This window comes from Ochotona princeps, chromosome 8 (genome assembly GCF_030435755.1).
Source record: "Ochotona princeps isolate mOchPri1 chromosome 8, mOchPri1.hap1, whole genome shotgun sequence".
NCBI classification, from domain to species: domain Eukaryota; kingdom Metazoa; phylum Chordata; class Mammalia; order Lagomorpha; family Ochotonidae; genus Ochotona; species Ochotona princeps.
In genome coordinates, this window is record NC_080839.1 from 53232937 (window position 1) to 53245050 (window position 12114).

The 12114-nt window shown below is 43.5% G+C and overlaps 1 protein-coding gene across 2 annotated transcripts in view; it reads left to right on the top strand.

The window, feature by feature from the left end:
* THUMPD2 (THUMP domain containing 2) overlaps positions 1-11535 on the top strand; it is a 40044-nt gene extending 28509 nt beyond the window's left edge. Inside the window, exons 7-10 of one of the 2 annotated variants that reach the window (XM_058668028.1) lie at positions 1749-1820; positions 2320-2434; positions 8598-8706; positions 10778-11535. In XM_058668028.1, the coding sequence (XP_058524011.1) occupies positions 1749-1820; positions 2320-2434; positions 8598-8706; positions 10778-11102 (621 nt within the window). In that variant the 3' untranslated portion in view covers positions 11103-11535. The remainder of the gene's footprint in view (positions 1-1748; positions 1821-2319; positions 2435-8597; positions 8707-10777) is intronic. The other variant, XM_058668029.1, reaches the window with a different exon arrangement.
* The last annotated feature ends 579 nt before the right edge of the window (positions 11536-12114 follow it).

The window sequence follows — 12114 nt, forward strand, 5'->3', positions numbered from 1 at the left end:
GTTCCTACTTGCTTCTTCTAGTCCCCTAATGCACAGCTCATCTCCCAGGAGATCAGGTGTCTGCTCTTACCACAGAGTGTCACCCTCCACCTGTCCTCAGCTGTCTAACACTGTGGATTGCACCTGCTGTCATTCCAGCCAACTCCTGGCCCAAAGTTTTAACTCTTTTGCTCCATGTTGCACTTAAACACTAGAATCACAAGAGAGCCTCAATATGTTCTGTCCGCTGCATCTGCAGGCATATTGGAACCTGGATCCACATATTCTGCTTTTGTGTCATTAAAGTAGGTGAATATTCCTTTGTGTGCTGGGTTCCATCCACTTGTGTATACTTTTCTGCTGGGCTAAAGCTGTCAGCACATACACCTCCTTGGAAAAAAAAAAAATCTCCTAAACCCACATGTTCTTTCACCTACCACTGCCTCCTCCTGTTTGCAGAAAATCAGAGCAGAGGTCTGCATGTCCTCCCTCCCTCCCTCTGAGCCGTGCCCCTCCTGCTGCAGCAGCAGCTCCCGCGTCTGCACACTCCGTGTTTTCATGCTGTGCTCACTCCCCGTCTGGAGACAGCCTTTTTTCTCTTTGTTTCAAGCCCACCGCTCTGATTCTTCTCTCTCTCAGTCCATGCGGATGAACCTGCGCCTTTCACACGTCCACAAGGGAGGCCACAGAGGCCCAGTCCAGGGATGTCTCTTGCTGTCTGCTGCTTAAATGAGATTGATGAACTGACTGATACAGACTTCCCAGATTCGCATCTGGAGGCTGATCGTCTCCCTTCACCTTCCCTCCCTGTCGTCCACACTTGCAGGGTTAAGAGGACTCTCAAAATGAAGTTGTGTCCCTCAACCTTCCACCTGCCCAGCTCTCCCCCATCTCGGTGACTGGCAGCTCTTCCATCTGCTCAAGACAAGATCTCTGCAGATGTCATCTTTCTTTAGTGATGCGTATCCAGTCCATCCTGGGGCTCTGCCTCTTACGGTATGCCTAGAATACAAGCCCATCTGCACTTCCCCCTAAAGCACTCTGCATTCAAGCTACGTCATCCCTTGCCAGGATTCTCTGACCAGCCTCCTTGTCCACCTTCACTTCTCTGTGGTCTGTTCTGCACCCGGCAGCCAGAATGACCTTTGGAAATGATGTCACACTACCCCATCTACATACACTCGGGATCCAAGAGCTTCCCAACCTTCCATGCAGAACCAGAATGCTCAAAGCACTGACCTGATGGCATTCCCAGAGGACGAGTTAATGCATTTTTCTCCTCCAGGCTTCCTATTTGCCTTCTGGGCATGGGTAGGATTGTACTTCCCTGGGAACCGTATGCCATGTGCTGATGGAAGTGAGTCACATCCAGGTGGCACCCTCCAGACCAGCGCAGCGTCTGCCGCGCACACCAGCTGGGCCTCCGAAGAGAAGCAGAGGGCCCTGGTGCCGTTTTGTTTTAAACCTCTGCAGTGTGGGCTGTGGCACCATGCAGCATAGCCCAGCCCAGCAGCATACCATTCAGTCTGGCTACTTCTGCGAGGTCATCACCACATTTCGGTCCTACTCACTATTGTTCTGGAGCAGTGCCTTCTTCCTCACCTTCACCTTGCCACGCACATTCCTGCCTTAGGGCTGTAAGTGACCTGCATTCCTAGTTCAGCATAAAGAGGACTCTTTAGTCTGGGAATGGCAGTCCTCAACAGCTTCCTTTTGTGATACCTGGTGTGGTAGACTGGGCAATACTGACTGAACGTTTCTCTTTGTAGGCTGGAGTGTTCGTTTTAGATCCCATGTGTGGACTTGGAACTATACTTCTGGAAGCTGCTAAGGAGTGGCCAGTAAGTCTTAACGCTTGGTGAACCAAGCAGTGTATCTGCTGTATTAAGTACAGCCACTTACTGATTATTTTCAAGTAGATAAGCCAGTTAAGGGTTGTTACTTTAATCATACTTATTTACAGTAGATCATGAGGTTTTTAAAATAGATTATGAAAGGCTAATTAAATCGTGTTGTTATTTCTTTAAGTACTCTGATCGATTTTGGCGAATATGACAGAATTCTAATAAATAGTCACTACCTAAATTATACGTATCTTCAAACTCTTCAAACGTATGCAATTGTAAAATATTAACAGATTTTTAAATTTTATGAAAACTTCATTTTTTTTCTACTAAATATTATTTAAAGTGGATAATATAAATGTTTTAAATTGAATTTTTAAACTCCATTCATTTCACGTTAATTCTTACGAATGTTGAGGAAATACAATTAGGTTTTCTTGACTACTTAGAACAGCCCTATTCAAATGATTTAAAATACGGCTTTCCTTCCCCGCAGGGTGGGTTTTATGTGGGTGCTGATGTCAGCGACTCCCAGTTACTTGGCGCCTGTGACAATCTCAAAGCTGCAGGACTCGAGGATAAAATTGAGTTACTTAAACTCTCTGTTTTAGGTAAGAAATTAAACTGCAGAAACTGAGGGAAGTGAACACATATAAATACATTTAGAAACTTAATACAAAAACAATTAACTTCCTATTTTTTGCTTGTAACCTGTGTGGGCTAATAACCAGTTTACTTCCAGTTACCATACGGTGTCTGTTTTTCCAGACGTTCCTGATTGGTAAGCAGCGTTTCTGTAGTGTCCAGAAGCACTGAGACAGAAGCGTGACTTTTTTAAAGATTTGTTGGTTGCAGCTAAACCATTCCTCACATCACAACCCGGATCAGTTAACACAAGATAAATACGGAGAACTGTTTGATGAAAATAAAAACTCTGAATTGCTTTCAGAGACCATACGAAACGTTCGGAATTATTCTATCTTCTTGCCTCAGTTTGGAGTGAGGTAACCAACTGTCCCAATTTGCTTGGCCAGTACTGCCAGTGCTAAAACCAGGCAAGTGTGGAGCAAGGCAGACCTGGGCATGCCCCTTTCCTCCAGGGCGAATCAGCAGCGACAAACCTGGCTGGGAGTCGCGTCCGCTGAGCTCAGACTGACATCCCTTAGGCCCGTGGTTTTTAGCTGCTTAATACATGCCTCTCATTCCTTTTTTACCCCCTCCTGTTTACTTATGCCTGTCTCTCTTACAGAAAAAAAAAAGCACAACATGAAAACCTAGCCCATCTTGACCAGACTGTAGACAGATCCTAGTAGTGATGTATAATCAAAAGGGAAGATATTACTCAGTGAAAGTGTTATTACAGGGGAGAAGCAATGAAGATGAGCATCCATAGAAGAAAATACCAGTAGAACCGCTGTGTAAAAGCACAATAAAGTTTCTCCAAAGAAGAAACTGTGCCCATGGTTGGCCTGTCGGGGGCTTCAGGCCATACTTTTTATGCGAATCTGCATGTGACACAAGTTTCTAAAGCAATCAGAGTGGTGGCTTGCACTGAAATAAGGCATCCAGGAGCCCTGGATTTTGTAAGAAAGCCATTGGATGAGGCCCCAAGGAAAACTGACATTGGGGCGTGTGTTGTTCCACTCTGGTGGGTTTCACAGCCTTCCCATCCTCATGCATCTTGTGTGTGTGAAGGGAAGAATCCTGGCTTGGCTGTGTGACCTCTGCCACACACTGAATTGCAGTTTTATCTGTTTCCATTTTCATTCTGTTCTCCACAAGAGCTCACTTTGAAAAACCAGGCAAAATTCTTAGTTCTTGACTGTTGTTTGGTTGTTGAGCATTCTCTTTGATTAGTAGATAACCAGTTAAATCCTACTTTTCAAAAGGAACACTATAACTGCCATGGTAAAGGCAGATGTAATGAGAGAAGAATGAACAAGAGACTAACTAGGGGAGTATTGCAGTAATCCGAGTAAGAAACGCTGGCGTCCTAGGCCAGACTGATAGCATATTCTGCCATGTGATGGCCAAAGTCCCAGGCTGTGTCCAGGGCTGGTGGGAGCAGAGGCCAACTGCAGATGGGTTCCTGAGGGCATGGCGGGACTCACATAGTGGCAGCTGGTAGAATCCTTCTGCTGGGAAGGTAGGGGAAGTAGAGAAATGGGTCAGTAACTAAAAGGGATGATCTAGGGCATCAGTCAGGGACTTTTTGACAGAATTTTTTACAGTATGTTTGAGTACTACAGACAATGATCAGGTCAGAAGAAGGAACTCTGTACTGCAGGAGATGGGAGAATCACGCCTCTGCTCCATTCCAGACCTCGGGCACAGGCGTGAAGCGTGCACCCCCTGGGAACAGAGGAAGGCGGAGGGGAGGACGGAAGTGACGTGGGTCACAGCACACCAGCAGAGCACCTTAGTCAGCATGCCAGAGCAGTGTCGGCACCGGAGCCGATTCTTTTTGTTGCAGTTGTTGAAAATGTTACAGATGCAGCACCTTGGTTTAAATTTTCCTCTGTACTACTGAGATTAAATGTCTTTCATGTGATGTCATTTGTAAGTCTTCTCTTTGATGAGTTATCCATTTGTATGATAACTCTGTGTAATAGTACCATGCGTACTTTAAGGTGTTTGGTTACATTTTTCCAGGCTGAATTTCCAATCGGGAAACTTCACACCTTGTGAACATTAGGGACCCATAATAGCTATTGAATAATTACTTCTCTATTGCTTATCTCTTGTACGGGTGGATATTACAGCTACATAAGAGTGTTTATTTTCTGTATGAACTGGGTTTTGCCTGTAGAGCTGTAGGCATCAGTGCAGCTTAGAGGGTTGACACTCACAAATGCCTTTTTCCACATGGACAGGCTTGAGGGTCTCCTACCTTTGGATGTAGTCATCAGGACACTGGGGGCTCACTCGGATTGAATAGAGTCTTCACTGTGTCCTGTAAGAAAAAAATGAGAACAGACCTCTTTGTATTTTCTGCTGTAGAATATGAAGATGCTAACATGCACTTCCCAAGGCAAGTACATAAACCAAGTATAGTGGTTGACACACAGCATGAATTAATGCCTCTCACAGCGGATAGGTGTGAGGAAATTGGGAATGCTCCCAACAGGAACTGTGTTTCTACAAAATGATGCTCTTCATTCCCTTTGTCTACTTAAAGGTAACTCAGCTTGTTGCACACCCTCTGCTAGTATGGGAAAAGAGATGATCACTCAACATGCAGAAATTGCATCACTGCATTCTTAAATTTTAACCATGGAAATGCACATCAAATGAATGCCATGTTGCAGGTTATCTTGGGAAGTGACAGTTAGTTATTGGCTAGGCCTTTTATTTTTGAGCTACAGATGTATTTACATTCTTAGTGTAAGATGGGTACTGTGGCATGCAGATTTGAGGGGGAAAAACCCTCTGATTTAATTAAAATATGAGATAGCTTGGTAAAAGAATATATTTTTACTACTTCCAGTCAGATCTTCTGTGGTCTATCCCCTTCCCATCCCATACCCCCCACAATTCTTAGAAATTCAGGAAATGCGTTTTCAGTCAAAGATGAAACATCTTGTGAGTACTACTATCAGTTCAGTCCAGCACTGTACAAGTGCCCATTTAGGCATGAATCTGGGCGACTGAGGCATTTTGACACAATTCAGTATTATTACTAAACCTTCTGGAGCAAAACTGTACCCAGAATTTCATGTGACACCCATGCCAATCATACTTGCCCCGAAACATGGGGCAGCTTGTCAAGTGAAGCAGGCACTTAACCAACACCTTTTATATTTTTATAATATACAGAACATCACTAAACTTCAATCTGTGATGAAGCCAGTGGAATACAAAAAATGTTTCAGGAGCCAGCATGTGATGGCTTAGTGAGTAAAGCCACCATCTTTATCTCCGGTATCATTTCATGTCCTGGCTGCTCTACTTCTTTCTTTCTTTGTTTCTTTACTTTCTTTTTTTCTTCTCTTTTCTTTTCTTTCTTTTATTTATTTTCATTGGAAAGGCAGATTTACAGAGAGGAGATACAGAGAGAAAGAGCTTCTGTCTGTTAATTCACTCCCCAAGAGATCGCAACACCTGGAGCTGAGTCAATCCAAAGTCAGGAGCTTCTTCCACATCTCACATGCTGGTGCAGGGTCCCAAGGCTTTGGGCAGTCCTTGACTGCTTTGCCAGGCCACAAGCAGGGAGCTGGATGGGAAGTGGAGAAGCCTGGACATGAACTGGCACCCATATGGGATCCTGGCGCTTACAAGATAAGGATTTAGCCCCCAGGAAACCACACTGGGCCTTGCTGCTCCACTTCTGATCTGACTTCTGGTTAATATCCTAGGAAAAGCTGTGGATGATGATCCAAATGTTTGGGCTTCTGCTACCCACTTGGCAAACCCAGAGGGAGCTCCTGGCTCCTGGCTTCGGTCTGACCTGGTCCTGGTCGTTGTGGCCATTTGGGGAGTGAGGCAGTAGATGGAAGGTCTCTTTCTCTGCCTCTCCTTCTCTGTAAGTCTTTCAAAAAAAAAAAAAAAAGGAACTACTTTTTATTTAAAGTAATTCAGCATGCATAGCAGTAAATTACCTCTGCTTTTCTGCTATCAGTTGAAAGAACTTTGAAATAACTGCTTTGTATATCAACCAGTGTCCAACAATGGTGTTATAAACGCTTTTGTTTCATGAACTAGTTGTGTAACTTTGATGGCATGCTCTTCAGCCTTCATTGGAAATCTGCAGAGGATCTGACAGATGGGATGTGGGAAGAATTAGCTTTTCTTATTTGAAGAACTGAAGTTAGTAACAACAACAAAATCAGATCTACTCTCTTTCCCATTGCACTTTCTGCTGCTCGTCATTCCATGTAGCATTCGAGTTTACAAAATTCACGTTCTCTCTCATGACAGTAATGCCCACAATTATTTAAAAGTACTTCTGTTGGTCATCGAATTAAATTGCCTTAACTTTTTTTATTCCTTAGTTGATTCATCTCTTAAATGCCTGGATTGTATTCATATTTTCCCCCCAAAAAAGGCTGGTTAGTAAAATGTTTAACTTTTTCATATTTGAAAATGTCTATGGTAAAATGACACTCACTCAGTTGGCATAATATTTTTAGATGTCACCTTGTAAGTTATCAACAATAGCTCTGTAACTTTCTGTTTACCTCCATCACAATCTAAATACTTTGGGAAATTTTTGCGTTAGAGTATGACATTCCTGCACTCCCGCTGAGGTTTTTTTCTGTCTTACTGTTCTTTTTCTCATTCTAGAAGGTCAGGGATGATTCAGACCCTTCATTGGAATTCCCAAGTCTTCCTAATCTAAAAATCCATAATGCTTAGTCTTACACACGCCAACTGCAGTCTGCCATCTAGAGTGTATCATCATAGAATAATTATCCAAATAGGGACATTTTTGAGAATGAAAGTGCTAGAAATTATTCAATGTATGGTATTTTGAAATATAAGTTAAATTCTTGACTTCTTATAGTAAACTTGAAAGTATACGTTTATAAATATCTATACATGCTGAATTTTTATAAAAAAATCTTTTTTTAAAAAAAAGCCTAATTTTTATTTGAAGTGCAGACTAATAGAGAGAAGGAAAAACAGAGAAAAATCTTTCATCCACTAATCTACTCCCTAAATGGCTGCAACAGCCAAAGCTGAGCCAGCCTGAACCCAGGAGTGTCCTCTCAATCTTCTACATGGGTTCAGGGTTCCAAGAACTTGAACTATCCTCGCCTGTTTTCCCAGGCCATAAGCAGGAAGCTGGCTCAGAAGTGGGGAAGCCAGGATACAAACCATTGTCATATCGGATGCTGGCGCCTGCAGGAAGAGAATTAGTCTATTGAGCCACAGCACCTGCCCTCCCCACAGGAAAGTTTTTAAAATACTGTTTTACAATTAAGGTGACAAGCAAAGCAATTATTTTAGTCAACAAACTAGTGTATTTTTTATGTATATATATATATGATATATAAAGCAAAAACACCTTGCAATTAGATTATTTGTCATAAAAAAAGATGTGCTATGATTTCCTTATCTGTTTTCAGTCATTCTGAAAAATTGTAGAGGACTGCCATAGTTGTGCCCTAATCCAGTTCTAAAGTAAGTTAGGGTGTCCCATAAGTTAATTCTATAATTAAATTCATAAAGTTAAATTCTAGAAAAAAACTCCTGCTTAGACCTATTAATAATCCTGTTTTGTTTTATTTAACAATCTACCACTCTAATTTCACATTAGGGTTTGAACTAGGAGAGGTCATTAGCCAAAAAACAGAATTTATTATTTTATTTTAAAACTTGTCAACAGGATTTCTTATGGTATTTAGGAAAGATTATTAAATGTTATTACATCCCTACAGAATTAGATACTAATACTAAAAAATTGTGTCATTTGGGAAAGCGGAATAGAATCTATAGAATATGTTATTTTTCTAAGTAACTTAATATATTCCTGGACCTGGCAACTTCCTATACACATATAAAGTTTAGACAGTTGAGTTTTCTGGTTCATTTAAATTCTGCTTGTGACGTATCTTATCATACCTAAAAAAAATATTTGCCCAATAACAAAAATATAGAAAATATAGTAAATAGTACTTATCATTAGTAATTCTGAAAGCATTTGAGAATCCTGTGATTGCTTAGAAACAAGACCAGCAGCCCTAAATTTAATTTAATATGCAAAAACTCCATTTTAATAACTTAGGTTATAAATGTTTAACCTTACTGTAAGCTCTGGTTTCTATATTGCAGATTTGCCATTGCCATCAGAAAGCATTGATGTTATTATTTCTGACATTCCATTTGGGAAAAAGTTTAAGTTAGCAAAAGACATTGAAAGAATTCTACAAGAAATGGAGAGGTAAGTTGTAGAACTTATTTCTGTAATTTTTTGGCTCTGGGACACTTAGCCAAAATGTATCATAATTCTTCAGTTAAAGATCTGATTGCATTGTAGTAATGTCTCAGATTTTTGTGGCTTATTTTTCCAAGATTTCAAATGAGAAGTTTATACTTGAGATACAATTATGCCATATCATTTTTACTCTTTAAATTTGATTCAGAAAAATGATTTTTCAGTCCTGCCTGACATTTGAATATAAGAAACAGTGACCCATTATTTTAGTCACCCAGCTAGGAAATTTGCACATTTGCTTCTGGTCCTCACTTCACTGAGTGAATACCCCATATTTAAAAATAGCATTGTACGTCATTTTTCAGTATTTCTGTTTTCATTTACTTGAAAGGCAGAATGACAGAAACAGATCTTCATTCTTGTTTTGGGTTCTTCTTTTTTTTCTTTAATTTTTTTTGAAAGGCAGATTTTTAGAGAGGAGAGGCAAGGGGAGAGGTCTTCCATCTGCTGGTTCACTCCCCAAATGGCTGCAATGGCCAAAGCTGAGCTGAGCTGAATCCAAGAGCCAGGAACTTCTTCCAGGTCTCCCATGCAGGTGCAGGGTCCCAAGGCCTTGGGCCATCCTCGACTGCTTTCCCACGCCACAGGAAGGGAGCTGGCTTACAAGTGAAGCAGCTAGGACATAATCTGGCTCCTTAGGGATGTTGACACCACTTACAGGTGGAGGATTAGCCTGTATACCACCACGCCAACATCTGTGTTTAAGTGACCCAAGTCTTGATTTTATTACCTGAGACCTCTCTCTCTGAGCCACACTTCTAATTCCTACGTCTGTCAAACACCTCTTCTCTACTCCCGCAGCCCAAGATCACAGTTCCCTCAGATGGGCTCTGATTTCACATTCCAGTCATCACAGGAGCTTTTAACAAACCTGGATGCCCACTGCCCCGCCTCTGGCACTGGGGAGCCTGTTGCTTCCCCACTTCAGGCTGGCTCCCTCTGCCTCGGTGACAAAATGACTATTTCATTTTCCGAGGGTTAGCTCAGGCTGATGCCCCGTCCTCACCTGAAATGTGGAGTCTGTGCTTGCCAGTCCCCGTTCTCTGCCACCTCAATGATCCCATCCACCCTCATGGCCGCGTGTACCCTTTACCACTGGGAAATCCGCGCTCTCTGCCCTGGGCACTGGTCTTGCTCAGCCGATCCGGGCTGCACACCCAGCTGTCTGTTGGAACCCACACTTAGGGTATCGACCCATCCAGCCTGCCCTCTGTCCTCTCCCGCTCCCTCCTCCTGCCACCCTGATTCACCTGCCACGATGGACCACATTCAGTGCCTTGACTTCCTCTCCTTGCGGTGTTTTCTGCTTCCTGCACCCTACCTTGCCCTAGTCCCTCACTGTCCCTTTGGGATTCCTCCTGCTTGTCCCTTGACTCAGAACCCAGAGATCCCTCCCTCTAGGAATGACCCACCTCTCCTGGGGGTGTCCCCAACCTCCTTCCACATGCCATGTGGTATTCATGCCCAGAAGCCCGTCACTTGCCCCCTCTTCCCACCTAGCGGGCTCTCAGCCACGTGCAGGGTCGTGTTGCTCACTGCCTCCGGTGCAGAACCGGGCAGCTCTGGGCTGAGTGAGCGGGCCTGGGAACTCTCTGCCCTCTCACACTCTGCCTGCTTTTTGCTCATCTTCCCTTTGTCCTTGCCCCCAGCTCTCGTGACTTCCTCCTGCCATCGACCTAGGCCTTTAGTATGTGCAGATTCTTCAGGATTCTGCCAGGTGCCTTTTCCTTTATACAGTCATGGATTAGGATGCAACTACAAATTATGTTGACGAAATTACGTTGACGCCTGCCTTTTGAGTAAAACTAGATCATTAAAGGAGAGTTGTACTTAAGGATTCATAATTACTCCAATGAACATGCGTCATGGCAGATGCTACATAACTGCCAAGCATCCTTGTATCTTAATAGACAACGTGAGATTTCAAGTCAGCAATATCAAATATTTTAGGTAAAGTGGGGCTGTTGTCTGAAGAGCCAGAAGAAGAACTCATGCTCATTTTCTTTTTTTGCCACAGAGTGCTCCGTGCTGGCGGGACCATCGTCCTGCTGCTTGGTGAAAATCACTACAGGCGCCTCAGCAGCCACGCGGAGAGTGGCCTTCCTCTGGACGCCAAGGGCAGCCACACAGACAGACCTGGAGCTGGCGGGTGCTTAAAGCCTGAAGGCAAGATGGACACGCCAGAGAGACTGGCACCTTCCTTCAACACCAGTAACCAGGAGTACTTAGATCAGATGTCACCATTTGGCTCTTTGGTCCCAGCGGAATGCTACAAAGTTAGCCTTGGAAAAACAGACGCTTTCCTGTGTAAATATAAGAAGGCATATCCTCATGGCTCGTAGCAAGCCTGCCACCAGCCACGCCCAGATCTCTGTACGCGAGCACCATAGCGGCCCCAGAGCTCTGAGTGAGCAAACTCTCCAGAGATGTGGCCGATTGACACATGTTCTTAGAATCTCTCCTCTCTCCTCTAAAGTGCATAAAGTGCATTTAAAAAAAAAGAGTTACTGAATATTTTAAGAGATTCTGAAGTTTGTATTTTGTCACAAGGTGGAAAGATCTGCTTGGCCAGAAATTGGCTCTCTGCAAAACTTCAACTTTAAACTTTTCAGGGCTTGACATGAGCGTGTCAACAGTCAACACAAGCTCGGTGATATTTTAACTCTTAGATGTTTGGAAATGAAAAATTTACATGTGAACTTCTTTTGATATTAAACCTTAACTTTTGATCCCCTAATTTTCTCCTTCATTGGAATGAAAATAATTTTTATTTGCTGTCTGTGGTTATATATCTCTTATATAGAGCAACAATAGGAAGAGGAATTTGAGTAAAGCCAGTATCTTTCAACACGGTGGAAAATGAAATTTGCTTTTATCTTAAAAGCGTTGATACACTGTCACCTCTTTCACATGTAGGAAGCTCAGTGTGTTTCTAACATTCACTGAGAAAAAGATGGAAGTGCAGGTTGTGAATTACTTCCCTTCAGTGGCCCAGCAGAGTGGCTCACTTGCTGTGGGGCCAGCTGAACACCCCCTCACTCCCTATGTGGAGAACATTCCCTTCTTAGGCATCTCAGCACTCTGAAATAGAAGCCTGAAAACTTGCCATGCGGCCAGGGTGTGGCTGTAACTGGGTCCTTGGCATCAGGGCGCACTCAGCCGCGTGCGCTGTGCCAGCTGTGCCTGGTGGCAGTGGCTGTGCCTGGTGGCGGCAGCAGAGCATCCTCCGAACCCGGTGAGGACCCGGTGAGGACGCAGCTGGCCTGAGCCTCCAGCAGCGCCCCTGGCTGGGGAGCTAAGCCCTGCTCTCTGGCCTTCCCATCAGCCAAGAGAGCTGCTTAAGTCATCTCTGAA